Consider the following 22560-nt stretch of genomic DNA (forward strand, 5'->3'; position numbering starts at 1 on the left):
AATATTTAAAAGGCATTTGGATGGGTAAATGAAAATGAAGGGTTTGGAAGGATGTGGGCCAAGTGCTGGCAGCGGGTCAAGATAGGGTTGGGATATCTGGTCTGCATGGAAAGGGTTGGACCGAAGGATTTGTTTCCATGTTGTACATCTCAATGATTATATTTCCTTCAACACTATGACTAGGCTTAATACACAAATTCAAATATCCTATCTGCATCTACTTGGAATTAAACTGGACTGCCTAAATCCAGAGCACTGAGGCTTACTTTGGAACTGGGTTTGTTTGGACAGCATCTTAACTAATGCATTCCTTAATTAGTCTATTTCAATGTTCTTAAACTATCTATTCTAATGGTTTTTTGATTAATTCTAGTTTGACATTTACTTGAACTTCTTTAAACATAGCTCTACTGAGACAATCAAAAGAAAGAATGGCATTTATGTCACACTTCCACTATCACAGGATGTCTCAAAACATTTCACAGCCGATTAAATACTTTTGAAGTGTAGTTTCTGTTGTGATGTAGGAAACAATGCAGGCAAAACGCACACAGCAAGCTCCCACAACAATAGTGAAGGACAAATATTAGCAAGGTCACTGGGAATAAATTCGTTGATCACATGAACTAATGCCATATGATTTGTTAGATCTACCTGCGAAAACAAACGGAGCTTTGGTCTCATTTGAAAGATGGCAGCTTTACACTGTAACATCGCACATATACAACACTGCAAAGAAGTGCTCAAGACTTAGAATCGGACTTGATCCTAGATTCTTATGATACATGAGCCCACAGTTCCACTAACCACAACTAAGACTATACATGAAAACCTGATTTCATCAAAATAATTAAGACAACTTAGAAAGACAGTTAATGCTTTGAGTCTAGAACTAAGACATTTCAGTCATATCAGATTCAACATGTTCTGTAGTTATTTCATATTTTCCCACTTATCTTGACTACCATTATATTGTTCACTCATTCATCAGTTATTCCCTTCACCCAAAATACCACGTGAGCTTTTGCCTTGTTAACTTTCACTGATTTAACAGCAAATTGTAACCGATGAGCCTAAATTTATGATCATCTTAAGCACAATATGTAGGCTATTGATTCACTTATTAAAAACCCAAGAGATTACAGAACTTGCACAATTTACTCAGATTTGCATTTATTGATAGCACAGATGGAGGCCATTCAGCCTCTCATGTCTATGCCAATCAACAAATATCTGATTACACAAACGGTCTCCAACCTTGGTAAGTACAACAAAAACAGAAATTATTGGAAAAATCCAAGCAGGTTCCACAGCATCTGTGGAGAGAAATCAGATGCTGCGAGACCTGCTGAGATTTTATTGCAATTTCTGTTTTTGTATCAGATTTCCAGCATTTGCAGTTATTTCGGTTTTTTGTCTTTTTAAGCACAAGATCACTTTTGAATTAACGCTCAACCCAGGATTTACCCCAAAGAAAAGCAGAATAAAGAATATTTTTAGTGTGATACAAATCTAAAACCAAGAATATATAATTATTCATATTCCCTCTACTCACCAAGTCTGAGTGTTACTATACGTGATTGCCTAGTGCTTTGAAATCAGCATTGTAGTTTGAGACTGCAAGCCATACACAGTCAAAATGGCCGAGAGGCAGTTGCAATACTTGGATTTGATTACCCTGGTTTCAGAGAATGTGGTCACAGAGGTATTTGGAGGCAAAGTAAGCTTTCGTTTTAAAAGAACTGGATGATAGATGTGGGTATTTTTTCACTGTTTACCAGTTCCCAAAAATTACTCCTTTATTCTTTCCGCTCAATATCATGTTGCATTCTAATTATTCCCATATAGAGTCATAGAGGCAGAGATGTACAGCATGGAAACAGACCCCTCAGTCCAACTCGTCCATGCCGAACAGATATCCCAACCCAATCGAGTCCCACCTGTCAGCACCTGGCTCATATCCCTCCAAACTCTTCCTATTCATATACCCATCCAGATGCCTTTTAAATGTTGCAATTATACTAGCCTCCACCACTTCCTCTGGCAGCTCATTCCATACATGTACCACCTTCTGAGTGAAAAAATTGCCCCTTCGGTCTCTTTTATATCTTTCCCCTCTCACCCTAAACCTATTCCCTCTAGTTCTGGGTCCACCACGTCAGGGAAAAGACTTTGTCTATTCAACCTATCCATGAACCTCATGGTTTTATAAACCTCTGTAAGGCCACCCCTCAGCCTCCGACGCTCCAGGGAAAATAGCCCAAGCCTATTCAACCTCTCCCTATAGGTCAAATCCTCCAACACTGGCAACATCATTGTAAATCTTTTCTGAACCCTTTCAAGTTTCACAACATCTTTCCGATAGGAAGGAGACCAGAATTGCACGCAATATTCCAAGTGGCCTGACCAATGTCCTGTACAGCTGCAACATGACCTCCCAACTCCTGTACTCAATACTCTGACCAATAAAGGAAAGCATACCAAACGCCTTCTTCACTATCCTATCTACATGCGACTCCACTTTCAAAGAGCTCCGAGCCTGCACTCCAAGGTTCAGGAACACTCCCATGGATCTTACCATTAAGTGTATAAGTCTGCTAAGATTTGCTTTCCCAAAATGCAACACCTCACATTTATGTAAATTAAGTTCCATCTGCCACTTCTCAGCTCATTGGCCCATCTGATCAAGATCCTGTTGTAATCTGAGGTAAGCTTCTTCACTGTCCACTACACCTCCAATTTTGGTGTCATCTGCCAACTTACTAACTGTACCTCTTATGCTCACATCCAAATCATTTATATAAGTGATGCAAAGTAGTGGACCCAGCACTGATCCTTGTGGCACTCCATTGGTCACAGGCCTCCAGTTTGAAAAACAACCCTCCACCACCACCCTCTGTCTTCTACCTTTGAGCCAGTTCTGTATCCAAATGGCTAGTTCTCCCTGTATTCTGTGAGATCTAAACTTGCTCACCAATATCCCATGGGGAACCTTGTCAAACGCCTTACTGAAGTCCATGTAGATCACATCTACCATTCTGCCCTCATCAATCCTCTTCAAAAAACACAAATCAAGTTTATGAGACATGACTTCCCACTCATAAAGCCATGTTGACTATCCCTAATCAGTTCTTGCCTTTCCAAATACATGTACATCCTGTCCCTCAGGATTCCCTCCAACAACTTGCCCACCACTGACGTCAAGTTTACTGGTCTATAGTTCCCTGGCTTGTCCTTATCACCCTTCTTAAACAATGGCACCATGTTAGCCAACTTCCACTCCAGTCTTCAGGCTCCTCACACCTGTGACTATCGATGATACAAGTATCTCAGGAAGAAGCCCAGCAATCACTTCTCTAGCTTCCCACAGAGTTCACGAGTACACCTGATCAGGTCCTGGGGATTTATCCACCTTTATCCGTTTCAAGACAGCCAGCACTTCCTCCTCTGTAATATGGACATTTTGCAAGATGTCACCATCTATTTCCCTACAGTCTATATCTTCCATATCCTTTTCCACAGTAAATACTGATGCAAAATACTTATTTAGTATTTCCCCCATTTTCTGCAACTCCGCACAAAGGCCACTTTGCTAATCTCTGAGGGGCGCTATTCTCTCCCTAGTTACCCTTTTGTCCTTAATGTATTTGTAAAAATCCTTTGGATTCTCCTTAAGTCTATTTGCCAAAGCTATTTCATGTACCCTTTTTGCCCTCCTGATTTCCCTCTTAAGTAAACTCCTACTTCCTTTATACTCCAAGGATTCATTCGATCTATCCTGTCTCTACCATACATATGCTTCCTTATTTTTCTTTTAGTCATCCAGCATTTCCTATACATACCAGCTTTTCCTTTCACCCTAACAGGAATATACTTTCTCTGGATTCTCGTTATCTCATTTCTAAAGGCTTCCCATTTTCCAGCCATCCCTTTACCTGCGAACATCTGCCCCAATCAGCTTTCGAAAGTTCTTGCTTAATACTGTCAAAATTGGCCTTTCTCCAATTTAGAACTTCAACTTTTAGATCTGGTCTATCTTTTTCCATCATTCCAACCATGTCATTGGTTCCAACGTGGACAGTGACCTCCTGCTGGACCCTCTCCCCCTTGAGAACATTCTGCACCCTCTCTGAGACATCCTTGATCCTGGCACCAGGGAAGCAATACACCATTCTGATTTTTCGCTGCTGGCCACAGAAACTTCTGTCTGTACCTCGGACTAGAGTGTCCCCCAACACAATCAATCACTTGGAACCCAACGCACCTCTCATTACATTTGAGCCAGTCTCAATGCCAGAAACTTGACTGATTCGGAGATGCCGGTGTTGGACTGGGGTGTACAAAGTTAAAAATCACACAACACCAGGTTATAGTCCAACAGGTTTAATTGGAAGCACACTAGCTTTCGGAGTGACGCTCCTTCATCAGGTGATTGTCAGAAACTTGATGTCGATATGTGCAATCTTCTTCGAGCTCTTCTCCACTTTAAGCCGGCAGTTAGTGGTGTCGATAGTAGTCATGATTCGGAGATGCCGGTGTTGGACTGGGGTGTACAAAGTTAAAAATCACACAACACCAGGTTAATGTCCAACAGGTTTAATTGGAAGCACACTAGCTTTCGGAGCGACGCTCCTTCATCAGATAACCTGATGTTGTGTGATTTTTAACTTAGAAACTTGACTGTTTGTGCTAAATTCCCCTGAGAATCCATCAGCCCCTACATTTTCCAAAACAGCATACCTGTTTGAAATGGGGATAGCCACAGAAGACTCCTGCACTACCTGCCTACCTTTCTTAGAGTTAACCCATCTATGTGATTATATGAGAGTTTCCCCCTTCCTATAACTGCCATCCATCACATCCCCTTGCTCTTGTAAATTCCTCATTGCCTCTAACTGCCTCTCCAACCAATCCATTCGACCTGATAGGATTCGGAACCAACAGCATTTATTGCAGATATAATCCTCAGTAACCCGTAAAATCTCCCTAAACTCCCATATCCGACAAAAAGAGCATATCACTCTACTAAAGGGCCATTTTTGCTTTTTCAATCCACAATTCCACTCCCCTGCAAATAAAACATCTGATGGATAAAGGCAAATTACTGCGGATGCTGGAATCTGAAACCAAAAGAGAAAATGCTGGAAAATCTCAGCAGGTCTGGCAGCATCTGTAAGGAGAGAAAAGAGCTGACTTTTTGAGTCTAACTGACCCTTCATCAAAGCTCAACATCTGATGTAATTTGGTAGCCAAACCACAAAGGTCTACTTGAAAGAATGCATTTGAGACAATTATGATCATTTGTGCCAGGAGATGTTGTGGACAGCAAAGAAGGTTACCGCAGATTACAATGGGATCTTGATCAGATGGGCCAATGGGCTGAGAAGTCGCAGATGAGAGTTTAATTTAGATAAATGAGAGGTGCTGCATTTGGAAAGCAAATCTTAGCAGGACTTATACACTCAATGCTAAGGTCCTCGGGAGTGTTCCTGAACAGAGAGACCTTAGAGTGCAGGTTCATAGCTCCTTCAAAGTAGAGACACAGGTAGATAGCATATTGAAGGAAGCATTTGGTATGCTTTCCTTTATTGGTCAGAGTACTGAGTATAGGAGTTGGGAGGTCATGTTGCGGCTGTGCAGGACACTATTGGAATATTTCATGCAATTCTGGTCTCTTTCCTATCGGAAAGATGTTGTGAAACTTGAAAGGGTTCAGAAAAGATTTACAAGGATGTTGCCAGGATTGGAGGAACCTGAAATTGAGCAACCACACAATGTCTGACAGCTCACGACGTACTTGATTCCTTCACTTATGGATGATGATGATTTCAGGCATCAGACTTAAATTTCTTTGCAGAGTTTTCCCTCGACTTAACAACATCACATCAGCTTAGAAGATTAGTTCACTAGAGGCAGCAGAGCTTGTTAATAACTTAAACAAACAGTACTGAAGGACTTTTGCTCGAATCGAGTTGACAAACTTAACGTTCGTTACACAAGAAATGTTCATAACTTTACAAGTATATATTTGATGGTGGATTATACACAGTGATAATTGACAAAAAGAGGGAAAATTAGGATCATTTTTGCAAAATGCAATAAAATCCACATTTGCACCAAGCCTGGCTGGTGTATCATCAGTTGGGATGGAAAATAGTTTCTTGATTGGAATGTTTTCCTCAAGAACATAACTTTTGAATTCATTCTAGAAATCCTCTCCCTTTTTTCTCCCTTTAAGGAGAAAAAGTGTCAAAAGATCCTCTTTAATTACATTCTTAAAAAATATGCACACAAATGCAATCAGTTGACCGTGATGGTCATGGCAATGGATTCAACAACATGCAGTGAGAAGTATTCAGAGTCCTTCAGGTCTTGCTGCAATTGCTGAAAGATGGTTCAAGCAAAGATTCCATTAATCTTGCTACTGCAGAAGCACCGAGTGACATGCTCTGGATTGCCATTTTTATTTCTTATTTGCTCTTAAAGTTACTGAATAAAGAATCAGCTGTCCTAATCACTGCTTCTTTAATTACTTTGTCATCTGTGAATGACTTTTTGTGTGTTGCCGGAAGATAGCAAACACAAAATGATGCTTTGCTGCAGGCTTTACCGACTGCTGCAAATGTATGAAAGAAAAACTGCTGAGCTTTCAAAATGCAGTCAGCTCATGAACCTACTTTGTCCGAACCATGCTGTTCAAGGGAAGGCCATCTTCTGATTTACTTTGTGATGTGTGGGGTCATTCTTTTAATTATCAATATATACTAGTGACATAAGGCAAATGCTCTCATCTTTTACAGCTAGGAACAGCAGTTAATTTTCCCAATCCATGTGGAAATGGTACATCTTTGATTTCCTTTTAGATGGTCCAGATTAATTATTAATCATTATTGCTTTACCTTGTAGTTTATAAAATCACTCTGCCACTGCTCATGCTGCAGGTCGACTTCGTTATCTTCACTTCTGACCATTCAGAAAGTTGTTGGCTGCATTTAATAATGGAGACATGGGGATGTCACTTGTGGTCACTATGTTTCTGGGGTGACTAGACAGCTTGCATTGTTTGGAATATGGACGTGGAACATGGTATTCCCTATAATTTTTCTTTGTCCCACACAGATCTATTACAAAAGCAGCTGAAGGAAAAAAAATCATAGAATACAGGCAGAGGAGCAGGAGCTGCCCTTGCAGAGAGTTTGCAAGAGCATGATGGGCTGAAAAGTCTCCCATGTACAGGCTTTATATTTGTTCCTAGTATATTTCTTTTTTTCATATTGCCACTACAAAACTTATTTTGCCCTGCAATGGTAGTCCATCATGACTAAAGTGAGACAGAATGCAAAAGACTTGCAAAGGCTGTTAACAGCATGAATTTCTCTCCAGCCACATGAATACAGCAAAGGAACATGGATGGGCAATGAAATTAATGTGGTAAGGGAATGAAGGGTGGTAGTAAAGTCAAGAATCAGAGATCTGTTTTAGAGACCACTGAACCACTTAATCCCATTTTCCAACTCTTGGTCTATAGGCTGGAGGCTGTGGCAATGCAAATAAATACCTTTTACAAGCCTCATCCACCCCTTCAGGCAGCAAGTTCTAGACTCCCACCAACCTCTGGGTGAAATTACTTCTCAACTCCCCTATTAGTCTTCTACATTTTAAATCTATGCCACCTGGTTAATGATCCCTCCACTAATGAAAGTTTCTTCTTATTCACCCTATCAATGCCCCTCAGTCTTAAGCACCTCCCACAGTTCCCTGCTCAACCTTAGCTGCTCCAAGGGAAACAACTTCAACAAATCCAATCTTTCTTCACAGCCAAGATTTCCTCAGCTCAGGCAGCCTTCTGGTAAATCTCCTCTGCACCCCCTTAATTGAATCATATCTTTCCTGTGACGTGGTGATGAGAACTGCATGCAGTATCCAGTTGTAGTTTAAACTGCATTTTGTAGTGTTCTGGCAAAAACTCCCTGCTCTTGCATTCTATGCTTTGTTTGGCAAAAGCAAGTATTTGTTCCTGACCATCTCATCTACCAATCCTTCTACTTTCAGGGATCTTTACACACACTCTGATTTCTAGGATGCTATTATAGAGTCATAGAGATGTACAGCATGGAAACAGACCCTTCGGTCCAACCAGTCCATGCCGATTGTCTTGTTAGCCCTCCAAAGTGCTTTGTCTCATATCTTTTTATTTGAATTCCATTTACTACTGATTTGTCCACCTGACCAGCTCATTGATATCCTCCTGCAGTTTACAGCTTACTATTACCACTCTATCAATTTGTGTCATCTGCAAACATCTTGATCATGCCACCTATATTTAAGTCCAAATGATTAATGTACACCACAAATAGAAAGGGCCCCAGTACCAAGCCCTGCAGAATCTACGGGAAACAGATTTCCAGTCCCAGGAACATCCCTCTGCTTCTTGCCTCTCAGCCAATTTAGGAATCCAAAGCATGGTGGATCCACGGGGTCTTACCTTCATGAACAGTCTGCCACAAGGGACATTATCAAAAGCCTTGCTAAAGTGCATGCAGCCACATGCTTTATTCTAATCAAAAGAAACATACTAATTCCTTCAAGAATATGAAATCCTGGTTAAATCCCATGGAATTAGTGTGAACCCTGTCTTAACTTGTTTGAAGTCAGAGCTAATTATAATAGTAACATGTTAGTAAAAATTAAATTTTATTAAAAATTTTGAACAAAGCTTATAAAAGTAACAGCAAAAGACTCCAGGATGCATTATTGACAAATTATAGTACCTAACTTGCTACATAGCCCATAACCTAATCTCCGAAACAAATCTACAGTTTACAGCTTCATGAAGTGCTTTGTCACAACTACAAAAAGAATAGCATTTAATGTAATCCAAAGCATGTGTTTTACAGAAGTAAAAGAGCAGGGCACTCATGAGTAGCCAATGATTCCAGCTTGCCGAGAATGCTCGAAATACAGGTTTGTTTGCTACTCTTGTTATCAGTGGAACACACAGGAAACAATCAACAGAAATCAACTGTCATACATAAAATACTATTGCAATCAAAACCTATTTAACAGATCAATCGAATAAACGGTTAACATTTTTTTTGCACAACTGTATTCTTCATCACAAGCCAACTGTAAACAGCCAGGAGGTCTCTCCACTTCAGGAGGATACCTAGTAAGTCCATGGACAGTCATGAACCACAATCCAATCACATGGAAAGCCTATGAACATTTTGGTTTTAGAAAGGTAAATACAATCCAAGATATCCCTTTTACTGAAAGTAGCACAAAAAGGTTACACTTAGTGAAATTAGAATTAATGAATCATGCAGTACAGAAGATGCCCATTTAGTCTGTGCTGCCAAAACTATGTTAAATCTATACTGGCCCCACTTTTCACTACTCAGCCCACAGCCTTGAATGTCATGACATTAAACGAACATCCAAGTAGAGTCATAGAAACAGACCCTTCGTCCAACTTGTCCATGCCGACCAGATATCCCAACCTAATAGAGTCGCATTTGCCTGCACCTGGCCCATATCACTCCAACCCTTCCTAGTCATACACCCATCCAGATGCCTTTTAAAATGTTGCACCTGTACCAGCCTCCACCACTTCCTCTGGCAGCTCATTCCATACACACACCATCCTCTGCATCAAAAAGTTGCTCCTTAGATCCCTTTTATATCTTTTCCCTCCCACCCTAAACCTATGCCCTCTAGTTCTGGACTCCCCCACCCCAGGGAAAAGACTTTGTCTATTTATCTTATCCATACGCCTCATGATCTTATAAACCTCCATAAGGTCACCCCTCAGGCTCAGACGCTCCAGGGAAAACAGCCCCAGCCTATTCAGCCTCTCCCTGTAGCTCAAATCCTCTAACCCTGGCAACATCCTTGAAAGTGTTCAGAAAAGATTTACAAGTTTTAAACATCCTTCCAATAGGAAGAAGCCGAGAATTGCATGCAATATTCCAAGTGGCCGAACCAACGTCCTATACAGCCGCAACATGACCGCCTAATTCCTATGCTCAGTACTCTAACCAATAACATCCTTTTGGAAAGACAATTCAGGGCAAAACATACACAATTAACAGTAAGGTCATGGGCAGTGTTGCTGAACAAAGAAATCTTGGAGTGCAAGTTCATAGTTCCTTAAAATTGCTGTCGATGGATAGGATAGTAAAAAAGGCATTTGGTATGCTTTCCTTTATTGGCCAGTGCATTGAATTAATGGGTTGGGAGGTCATGTTGCCGCTGCACAGGACATTGGTTAGGCCACTTTTAGAATACTATGTGCAATTCTGGTCTCCCTCCTACAGGAAGGATGTTGTGAAACTTCAAAGGGTCTATAAAAGATTTCTACATGGGTATATGAATAGGAAGGGTGCTCGCAAATGGGACTAATTAATTTAGGATAAGAATGTGTACAGGTAGGGAAAGAGTTAAGTTTTGAGTTTTATGAAACAAGAGGTTCAGCTGAGCATGACTCAGATCAGATAAGAGCTTGCAGGAGGTGCTGGAGGCAAGGGTATTGGGTTAAGAAGGTGGAAAAGCATTCATTATGTAGAGCCATTTAACAAGATGAAGAAGCACTCAGTATGTAAAGTCAGTTAATAAGGTGAAAGATATTCATTGTGTAACACCACATGGCTTAATCTTTACTATTGACGTTCACGGATTGTCCTGGTCACCCAATCAGTATGTACGTTGCCTTGTCTGGATGCTCCTCCTTGTAAATAACTGTATAATTCATTAAGAAACTGTTGTTCCAGAGAAGACCAAAAACTCATATCCCCGTGCACATGGGCAATCATTGTCTCTTCCTCTAGAGCCTGGAATAAAGACAAAGGAGGTAAAACTATACTGTGTGTCTGAGCATTCTGCTTCAACTGGAGGCGAAAATGGGACAACAAGGATATCAGGTCAGCATGGACTAGTTAGACTGAAGGGTTTGTTTCTGTGCTGTACATTCTGTGATTTGAGGTTACCTGCCTCATCTACCCTCACAGGCCCGACATTCCAGATCCCACCACCCACTGGGTGAAAAAGGTTTATCTTAAATCCTCTCTAAACCTCCTTCCTTCCACCTTAAAATTATGTCCCCTTGTTACAGACCCTTCAACTAAGGGGAAGAGCTGCTTTCCATCCACCCTATCCGTGCCCCTCAATTATATACACCTCTTTATCAGGTCCTCCCTCAACCTTCTCTGTTCCAAAGAAAGCAAATCTGAACTTATCCAGCCCCTCTTCATAGATACAGCTGTAACTACTAAAACAATTTTGAAACTTGATGCATTTTCCCCTACACCTGCTCTTTACTAGATGACCCCAAAGAAAACTGGACTCTTTAAAAAAAATACGTAGGCCACGAACTACCAAATTCTGTCAGAATAAGTTATTTTATTTATATCACAATAAGTGCAAACAGGCCCAGATACTCAGAGGGTATCAGACACGTAATGACAACTTTGCAAAATTTTATCTTCCACAAGAGACTAGTAAGATTGTCTTCCCATTTCATAAAACCTTAGAATGTTTTGAGCATCATTTTGTGTATTCACCCCTCTAAAAAGCTTTTGTGTCGGAATCTGTGCCATGCAGAAAAGGATGGATCGTACATAATCATTACTAATCAGCAAGTTTCAGAAAGCATCATGGTAGGCATCGCTACTTAGCTGGGTGCTGTCATTAAACATGTGAAGTATGTTTGGTTTCCTTTTAATTTTCTTTTCTTCAAACTGGTTCTCATCTCCATCTGTAATCTCTGTGGATTCAGAGCCCAACAAGTTCCAAAAATGTCCATCAACAATTTTGAAACTACTCTCTAAATCACTTGTTATACTACCTTCAAACTAAAAGATAAGCCTGGCATTCATTAGCAAAAATGAAGTTAATCAATTTTCAGGAGACCCACTGCTGAAGTCAATCAGATGTGATGTGATATTGATTATAGAACTCAACATGTCTGACAACAATCATTTTGGCATGACAATTGTGTTTTGGCTAATTTCAGTGTGTACACATCATACTTCATTACTCAATTTGAGTTTCTGGATCAGAAAAGGGATCCAGATTTCAGAAGTGGCTTGCAGCCACACTCTTACTCGAGTCAGTAGGTAGTGGATCCAACTCCCACTCCAGAGACTTAAGCACAAAGTCTATGCAGATGCTAACTTTTCAGTCTACGTAAAAGGTTCCACTGTGCTGTTCACAGAGTGAAGGCAATCATAAACAACTATCTATCACCAAAAAAATCATAGCTTGTAAAATAAATTGTCTATTACAACCATGTTGCTATTTGTGGGACTGTACTGTCTACAAACTCAACAGAACAATTACCAATGTGATTATCAAGGTCATTAACAATGCTATTGAACAGCATTTACTCTTCAATAATTTTTTCTCTGATGCTCAGTTTGAGTTCTACCAGGAACTCTTGACTCCAGACCCCATTTCAGCCATAGTGCGAATATGGAGTAGAAAGCTCAATTCCAGATGTGCAGCGACCAAGTTGCTGTCCTTGACATCAGGCAGTTTCAGGCATTATGAACCTGAAACTACTGAAGTCAATGAGAATGCGGACATGGAAAAATAATTTTGTTACAATACACTTGGTACAAAAGATGGTGGTAGTGGTTGGAACCTAAAAACGTCAGCCTCAGTCACTGCTGCAGGAATTGCTCGTGGCAGTGTTTAAGGCCCAAACACCTTTATCTGCTTCAATAACTTGCCTTCAATTTAAAACTTATCCAGTACATTCACAACGTCTCAGATAATGGAAGTAGTTCAAGCCTCTTTGCAGCAAAGCTTGAACAATACTGGCATTCAGGCCAAAATTAACAGGTAATGCCCATCTCAAAAGAGAATCTATTCATGTCCCCTACACACCTAACAGAATTATCACTTAAATCCTAAGGCCATTGACCAAAACATTAACTGGACCAGATGCATTAATATTGTGACAACAAGTGTAGGTCAAAGGCTGATTATTCCTGTAGCAGATAGCTGAATTCCTGACATCCCAAAGCCTTTCCATTATCTATATGGCACTAGGAGTGTTAAGGAATACTCTCCATACTTTAAATACAGCTCCAATGATTCTCAAGACATTCAACACCGTCCAGTACAAAGTTGTCCACTCTATTCATCCACCACTCATGAAGAGCTGCAGTGTTTTGCATCCACAAGGTGCAACTCATCATACAACTCATTAAGGCCTCTTAAGCAACACTTGTGATCTCTAGTGTATTGACGGATAAGGACAAGAAGCAGGAATACCACTGTTCCCCTCCAAGCTTAACCCGACTTGGTAAAATATTATTGTTCTATCATAATCACTGGGTCAAAATTATGAAACCACTTTCAAAACCACTTCTGAAAAAAATGTAGAAATGCTGCAGTACGTATAATGTTTCAAGAAGGAAGTGCACCTCCATGTTCTCAAAGACCATATGGAATGGGCAATAAACATGAGCAGCAGATACCCACATCCAGGAAGCTAACTTTTTTTTAAAAAAAATACAATTACTATGATTCTTAGAATACAACAAAAAATTCATATACCTCATTAGGGCATCCTGAGGATGTGGAAGACGTTATGCCAGCACAGTCTGATTAAAGAAGGTTGGCACGAGGGCCAAATGATCCTGATGGAGGCCATCTGTGATGATTCCTTATTATCAGACATTTGAACAACAACAGGGCTGAAGGAACAGACTTTTTTCACTCAGACATGGTCCAAAGAATTAGGGAAGGTTTAAATCAATGCAGATTAAGAATGGGAGAGCTAGAAAAACACACTGTATAAAAGTTAGATAAGATACCAGAAAGCATTTCACAAAAATAATAATCAAAAAGAATCATTGCAGCCCTACAAAAAGGTGCAAGAATTCCTTTGTCAGGCAAATGTAAAATTTCATTAAGTATTAATAGCCAAAACTGGCCACGATAGTTCTTATTTTACTCCTCCCAGGATTGGCATTGAAGGTGTGCCATGTGTGGACAAGATAGGCTTGATTTAATTGTCTGTATTTTTCAAAAATATATTATAATGTATTCATCCAAATCAATGCAAATTTTAAATCATGACATAAACTGCAGCTTTTTTCAACTCTACCTTTTGTTACTTATAAGTGATGCCAAAACAAAACAGTTAATTTGTTGAAGAAAATTATACATTTGAATTTCCCAAAGATTTTATAATTAGATTATTTCATTATTATTTTACAATTCAAAAAAATGTCTTCCACCAAACAAATTCATTTCACTAAAACTTCAATTCATGTTTCATGAGTGATAACATTTGTCAAATCTCTAAACTCAGCTCAGCTTCATGAACATGGGTTGTCAGTATATTTAACTGGATGCCAAGAAGAAAAGCAAGATATCTTACAACGGCAAATTTTGTTGCCAAAAGCTGAACTTAAGTGTAGTCTAACCAGAGAGATACTCACACAAACTTTCAAATATACTGTTCCATGCAATGGGGATATGTAGACCTGTTCCTATAAATTTTACCTCTCAATTTAAATTTATATTACTATGACCAGCTAGCTGCAGGTGGATTAATAATAATTCACCACAATAACATAACAAATCACTCCAGATGTGACTCCAATAGTCCCATTAAAATGATAGATTCTTGAGAATTTCTTCCAATTGTTTGACTTGATGTGTTCAACTTTGCTCCAGATAATACATTTATTTCAATGGAAAAATTATTATATTTTCATTCAGTTGGCTGATCAAAGAAGCAGCAAGTACTTACTACAGACAGAGCATCTTGAGCATTAACATAAAGATATGTGAGCTCTCATATATGATTGGGTGCAGCAACCCAAACAGCAATTGGGTGCAGCAATCCAATGAAAACAGACTGTCAGCTGTAATTCTATGAACCAGTTTGGGGGAGGGAAAAAACATACTACATTCACTGAGGCTGAAGGAAGAAAAATTATTCAAAGCCAGATCCTCATTGCTGCACACTGTCAGCAGACTGACATTAAAAATATCCCCCACATAGCTTTGGCTTAGGAAAGAAGATCACATACAAATCCAATAATTGAAGAAATCCTCAAGCTACAAGAATTGCATCTAAATACAAGTGTCACGTAACAGAGCAAAACACAGATATTCTTCATGAGCTACTACATGCAGTAATCCATTACAGCAATCGGTGCCAAAGCGTATAAATGATCCGGATGTGAGTAGTGGAGGTATGCTTGGTAAGTTTGCAAATAATACCAACATTGGCACAGTGGACAGTGAAGATTCTCGACAGGAACTTGATTGGGTGGGCCAATGAGTCAAAGACTAGTAGATGGAATTTAATTTAGAATAGTGTGAGGTGTTGCATTTTGGTAAGACAAACTGGGGCAGGACTTAATAGTAGGCCCCTAGGGTTTCAGGTGCATAGTCCTTAAAAGTGAAGTCACAGGTAGACAGGTTGGCAGAATCAGCTTTTGGCACACTTGCCTTCATTGGTCAGAATACATATAGAACATTGGGTGAGGCCACATTTAGAATACTGCTATTAATCCTGGTTGCCCTTCTATAGGAAAGATGTTAAACTTGAGAGAGTGCAGAGAAGATTTAAAGCATGTTGCCAGGACTTGAGGGTTTGAGTTATAGGGAGAGGCTGAAGAGGCTGGGGATTTTTCCCCTGGAGCATTGCAGTCTGAAGGGTGATCTTCCAGAGGTTTGTAAAATCATGAGGGGCACAGTTGAGTGAATTGACAAGCTGTTTTTCTTAGGGTGGGCAAGTCCAGAATTAGAGAACATACGTTTAAGGTGAGGGGGGAAAAGGTAATAAAATGAACCTAAGGAGCAACGTTTTCACGCAGAGGGTGGTGGGTGTATGGAACGAGCTGCCAGAGGAAGTGGTGGAGATGGTATACAGTAAATACAATTAAAAGGCATATGGATAGGTATTTGAATAAAAAGTGTTTGCAGTGATATGGGCCAAATGCTAGCAAACTGTATTAGGTCAGATTGGGATGTCTGGTGAGCATGGAAGAACTGGACCCAAGGGTCTGTTTCCATGCTGAGTGACTCTGACTTTATGACACTGTGCCTGAGTAACTACAGAATCTTAAGGAAAACACTCATTTTCTTAAAAAAGAACTAATTAACCTAAGTAAACATACTTTGATGACTGCTATAACATACACAATCTACAATGCACACCAAATGTTAGGTTCATTCCTCTGAAATAGTAACACATTCTTGAATTGAGTTAAGTTTCTGGACTCCTAACTTAATCTCCTACTTCTGGTTTTTTCTCAACTCCTTGGACATTTTTCTTTGCAAATGTCTCAATTTTGCATTGCCTTATGTAAATGCCAATGAAATTGTTTGTAATCTTGGACTATCTGAAAATTACATATTACATTTTGGGAAACAGAAGTTCAAATGCCAAATCACAATAGATGCCTTAACACATTATCCAAAGGTAGTAATACAGCATCTCAAGTTGTTTCAAATACAATTAATTACTTCCTACACTGTAACAAAAAGCAGTGACTTATGTGGAGAATCACTGATATTTGCCTATACAACAAGATCTCAGTAAGAGCAATGGGATAAATGATCAATTAGCGTATTTAGTTTAGACAGTTCAAGGATTATTCGTCAGGAAACATTTTAATATAATGGGAAGAAGTTTGAATGAAACAGTAAATGCTAAAATTTCCAACAATGCAGGACTCACATGGGAATACACCAAAATGTCAGCTTAGAATTTTGTATTCCAATCCTATTAGTAGAACCCCAATCGACAACAATCTGCCTCAGAAGCAACAGTGCTAACTACAGAACCACTCTATCACACAAGAACAGAATCAAAGCTGAATCAGATATTGTACAAGTTGCATTTACACAGGCCCTATAACAAAATAAAATATCCCATATCACTTACACCATGCACACAGTAAGTCTTGTTCCTCATCTAACCAGTGTTAGAACATCCTCAATAGATGACAGCCATCAACGACTGAATTGCATGACTTAAGTGAAAGCCATTGCACCATGTAATCTAAACTGTCGCAGCAGAAATTTAAAGCACATTTAATGTCTACCAACATGAGTATAGTATGGATTTCAACTTATTAATGGATACAATACAAAGTAAATATTACAAATGTTGTAGCTTAATAGTGACTACTACTCACTGAAGAATACCAATTTTTATTTCATTTTTATCCAGATTTTATATTTCTGCTCATCCCAACCGTGAATACACAAAACCAAAACTAGATTGGATTGAAAAATCAAAAAAACTGCAATATTTGAAACGTAAGTCTTAAAATTTCAAAAAGTCTCAGATTAAGGGTCAACATTAAAATGTATAACATGTGTATGCTTCCTGCATGTGCGTGGCATTGACATTGAGTCAGAGATGTACAGCACAGAAACAGACCCTTCAGTCTAACTCGCCCGTGCCAACCAGGTATCCCAACCTAATCTAGTCCTATTTGTCAACAATTGGCCCATAGCCCTCCAAACCCTTCCTATTCATATGCCCATCCAAGTGTCTTTTAAATGTTGCAATTGTACCAGCCTTCACAACTTCCTCTGGCAGCTCATTGCATACGCACACAATCCTCCGAGTGAAAATGTTGCCCTTTAGGTCCCTTTTATATCTTTCCCCTCTCATCCTAAACCGATACCCTCGAGTTCTGGTCTCCCCCACCCCGGAGAAAAGACTTGGTCTGTATATCCTATCCATGTCCCTCATGATTTTATAAACCTCTTAAGGTCGCCCCCTCAGCCTTCGACACTCCAGGGAAAACAGCCCCAGCCTAACTTTTGTTAAATGAAAACAGCTACCCTTTGAGCTCAAAACGTGAATGAAGCATACTTCATTAACAGCTTTGTTTTGCTTCATTTTTGAGTCAAGTTTCAAAGTGCTTTCCAAATGTTAGCAGGTTTCTCAATTTATATTTGAAGTAGAATTATAATATACTGTATGAATCCCAAACAATTTATAAAGTTCATCACATATAAAACAGCCATACTATATTCAAGGAGCACTGACTGAATGCATTTTTAATATACTTTCCTGTCCAGTAGATCAGAGTTACAGGGGTTTCTTGCAAACATTGTCATAATTAACCTAAAACAGTATCAGTCAAGTACTAAAGAAAATCATTCCTGAATGCTATGTTGCCATTATTTACAAAATAGTGTTACCTCAGCAGCTCTGCCTCCAAATATTCAATTGAAATTATGCAAATGTCTTGCATACAAATACCACAAAGTTTTACACCTGAGCAAAGGCAACTGTGAAAACAAGCAAAATTGATTAACCAAAATGTCAACACAAAACATGCCAACCAGTGGAAAACTCAGTTGTACAAACACACAAATTGGATTCTGAACGAATAAGTTGTGTTTCATCAAAAGGCACAATCCAATTTAGCCTCATGTGCATAATGGACATGCAAGTGTATTGAGCTGCAACTGTCACATTCCACATACAGGAGTTTCAGTACATTTTTCTTCTAAACGTCGAACCATTTTACAAAAAAAGTCATACTGCAGCTAATCCTAATCTAGTGAAAATTCAAACTACATTACACGCTATTTCAAACTGTGGCAGTGCACAAGATCATTGCGTCTTGTAATTTAAACTGATGCACCATGACATCACCACCATAAACTGCTTGTTACAGTATTCCTATTGCACGTTACTGTATTCCGTCCTTCTAGTAAACTGCCAAACTAGAAGGCCAACGGTATCATAGCAAGATCAGCAAAATTACGAGTCACTAGATCCATTCAAGTCAAGCAAATACAACTTCAAATGATTTTAAATCATTGTTAGTGACGATATATATCAAAACCACAATGTCACGAGCTCTTAAATGCAACCATAGTCTACTACCCAATTCAGAGATACCTGATTCACTGTATGCAAAGTAAAAATTAAACTCCAGAATACTCGTAATTTGCAATAGTAGCAACGTAAAAGCAATCATCCTCATGCTTGCAAAGTTATTAGTTTTAATTATACGCAAGATCGTGCAAAAATACTGAACATATAAACGTACATTTAAAAATTGTTTAAGAGATATTAAACATTTTAGTCAAAGACACACAATTAACTTCACCTATTCTAATGTAGGCCAAGACCTAATCGCACTCTGTACAGTACTTATGCCCCCCTGCAGAGGCTACGCATGGCAGCTATAGATCTGCACAATAGGTATTTCAGTACCACAAAGCAATGTATACAATGACATTACACATTCAACTTATAATGCCAGGCCCGCACACCTAATTACTCATACTTCTTAAGAAAAACAAAAAAGGAACTCACCCAACATTTCAATGCAGTCATTTGCGAGTTACTCAATTTAATTATACTCCAACACTGAATATGATCAATTTGTTAAAATTGTGTAATATCCCTCCGTTTCTGCAAGAGGGTCTCCTCTCACTTATCTAATATGATGGGGAGGGGGGGGGGGTGGAAGAGGCTGCATGGATTGTCTTTGCACGTCTCCATTCAAACCTTGATTCAGTAAAGCAATATGAAAGACGCAATATTTCAAACCACCTTCCACCACCACCACCACCTCCCCACCCCCAACCTTACAAAAAGAAAAATGGATACATGTCAAGTCCAAGTCGAATCCGTCTTCCTGGTATCTTCTCTTGTTCCTGCTGACAAGTTCTTTGATTCTCGAAGCCATGCCTGTGCGATCCTGGTTGAAGGGAGAGGTGGAGGTGGTGGTGGATGTGGAAATGGTTTTGTTGGCTCCCTTCTGGCTTGCTGTCACACAGGGGCCTAACACCCAGTTCCACAACACACACACTCTCTCTCTCTTTCAAACTACCTCTTGCCTTTCCCCCCGACTCCGTTAATATCCTCCGAAGGAGTAGGAAAGGACGGGGGGGGGGGGGGTTGCCCCGGCTTCTTCAGATGACCATCGAAGGGAATGAAAAAGGGGGTTTGCGGGTGGCAATAATCCAAGGGGAGGGGAGGGAAGGGGGGGGGGGGGGGGGGTTAAAAAGTAAAACCCTTTAACCGGAGGAGTTGGTGAGGGTAAGACGGCGGCCACATTCACCGCCTCTCGCTGCGATTATCCCTCCTCTTCCACGATCGCCTCCACCGCCGCCGCCGCCGTTACCGTCGGTCGGGGGGTGGGGGGAGCTGAGAGGCAGGGGAATGGAGGGAGGGAGGGGAATGGAGGGAGGGGGGGGAAAAAATCTGTCTGCCTTCCTGTAAAAAAGAAAATGATTTTTTTCCCCCAAAAGAATCCGAAGAAGTCGATTCCTTTTTCCCCCTCTCCGCTGTCAATAAATTACACGTTGTAGAAAATACATCCGTGGCTGCTCTCCGGTCAGAAATAATAATCCACACACTCCGGGATCCGGATCCAATCCGTATTAAAAAATTATAAGCATCATTTTCTCAGAAGAAGTCAGCAGGAAGCCGAGCTTCCCCTCCAGCACACGCACACTTGCTCCTCTTTCTTTTTTTTTCCTCTTTCTTTCCTTCCTTTTTCTTTCTCGGCCGATCGCCCTGGCCCTGGCCCCGGCCCTGGCCACGGCTCCAGCTCCAGCTCCGGCTCCGGCCACGGCACCGACTCCAGCTTCTTCCCCCCCTCCCCTCCCCCTCCAAAGCTGCTGCTACGGCCGCCGCCGGACTCTCAGGCTTCCATTATGGCTTCCCAGGGAAAAAAAAGCGCAATGGCCCCGAGTGGGAATGAGTGAGAGAGAGAGACACAGAGACAGAGAGTAAGTGTGTGTATGTAACCCTCCGCCTATTAAGATATAGTCCCTGCCTTCTCTCCTCTCAAACGTTCCACCTCCTTCGTCCCCCTTGCAGCCGCTGTTCAGGGATCGACTTGTACCCTTTGCCAAGCCAGACTTCGGATTTCAGGGCCGGCCGTTGTGTTCCTGCCTCAGTCAGGGTTGAGAGTGTGTAGTGGCATGTTGTGCTGGGGGGGGGGGGGGGGGGTGAAGGGTTTGAATATGAAGTGAATTAAATCAGTATTACAACATTGGCGCTGGTGCTGGCACTATTTGCGGGCAGTCACGTGTCCCCTGCGATGATTTTTTTTCTCTCTCGCACAGTTGAGGCGGAGGAGGCGGGACGGGTCTCGGGGAGGGGGCGTGGCGAGCAGAGTGCGAGCGGCGGCCGTTAAACGGCTGCGTCTCGAGGGTACTCACTAAGCCTCCTCCAACCCCACCCCTCACTCCCTCCCCCACCCCCCCCCCCCGAAGCCCCGTGAACGGAGGAAGTCTGAAACCGACCCTTCACCACCTTCATCCCGATTCATCGAGGACAAGCCCTGCTGCTCCCACTATCAAAACATCGAGGCTACCTACAGATCGCTGTTAATGTGTGGGGACAACGTCACGTTTGGATGGAAACCGACTCCTATTGATCCGCTTTTTCATCGAATGGTTGAATTGGAGGTGTTCTTCGGGCGGTTTGGAGGAGGCAAGGAGAGGCTGTCTTTCGCCATCTTGGTAAAGGAGCGACCTGTCTGGGCATATGTTGCAAACAAACTCTCCTACTCGGTCTTTTAGGCCGATGTATCCATTGGCCCTTGATCAACTGACACCATCGAATGGGATACATTGCTGAGAATTGCTTCTCCCCCACCCCCTGTTGCTCATTCTTTGGGAATCGCCGTACCCCCCCCCCCCCCCCCCCGGACTTCCGATGACAGTTTTTACTGATGTTGAGCTTCAGGGCGGTTGGAATTGCCTTGGACTGAAGTTGGAAGTGAAACTACAGTTTCTGATCGAGCCGGCAATAGTAATTTCCGTACCGGTTGATCTGTCTATTATTACAGGTGGTGTCTCAGACACTTCTGAAATCTTCACTATTTTTCGTTAACCATTTTGTGCATCTTATTCGTAAATCAGTGTATGTATGTTAATCATCGATAATGTCGATTGTCATTTCGCAGTTCTTTGGATGCTGAGGTGTATCCACGCCAGAGATACGTAGAATCAACACTTTAAGGGGTAATGCCTGTACCTCCCATTACGTGAAGATTGGAGATAGTGCTACAGTGGCAGCCTACTTTTGAAATATTGGACATTTCAGACCACCATCATGATGTTGCTAAGTATCAATTGAAGAGACCTTCTGGAAGTTTATAAAATGATGAGGGTCACGAATGCTGTAAACATGCAACATCTTTTCCCCGGGTTGGGAGGAGTCCAGAACGAGAGGGAATAGGCTTAGGGTGAGAGGGGAAAGATTTAAAAGGGATCTAAGGAGTAAATTTTTCACTCAGATGGTGGTCCATGTATGGAATGAGCTGCCAGAGGAAGTGGTGGAGGCTGGTACAATTATGACATTTGAAAGGCATCTGGATGGGTACATGAATAGGAAGAGTTTAAAGAGAAATGGGCTAAGTGCTCGCAAATGGGTCTAGATTAATTTAGGGTATCTGGTTGGTTTGGACAAGTTGGATTGAAGGGTCTGTTTCTGTGCTGTAGATCTTTGTGACTGACTAAAATGGATAAGTGTAACTTGATGTTGAACATTAAACTAAAAATAGTGTCCAAAACTATACAGATTAATTTAATTACATGTCT

At 40.9% G+C, this 22560-nt stretch overlaps 1 protein-coding gene across 4 annotated transcripts in view; it reads right to left on the reverse strand.

The window, feature by feature from the left end:
- The window catches only part of ptenb (phosphatase and tensin homolog B), a 160182-nt gene extending 140001 nt beyond the window's left edge, over positions 1–20181 (reverse strand). For all 4 annotated transcript variants that reach the window (XM_043712395.2, XM_087999046.1, XM_087999047.1 and 1 more), the window contains exon 1: positions 19613–20181. In XM_043712395.2, coding sequence (XP_043568330.1) covers positions 19613–19691 — 79 coding nt within the window. In that variant the 5' untranslated portion in view covers positions 19692–20181. The remainder of the gene's footprint in view (positions 1–19612) is intronic.
- Between the last annotated feature and the right edge of the window lie 2379 nt (positions 20182–22560).

This window comes from Chiloscyllium plagiosum, unplaced genomic scaffold (assembly GCF_037043375.1).
Source record: "Chiloscyllium plagiosum isolate Xiang-an unplaced genomic scaffold, Cpla_swu_hap1 HiC_scaffold_22, whole genome shotgun sequence".
Classification (NCBI taxonomy): domain Eukaryota; kingdom Metazoa; phylum Chordata; class Chondrichthyes; order Orectolobiformes; family Hemiscylliidae; genus Chiloscyllium; species Chiloscyllium plagiosum.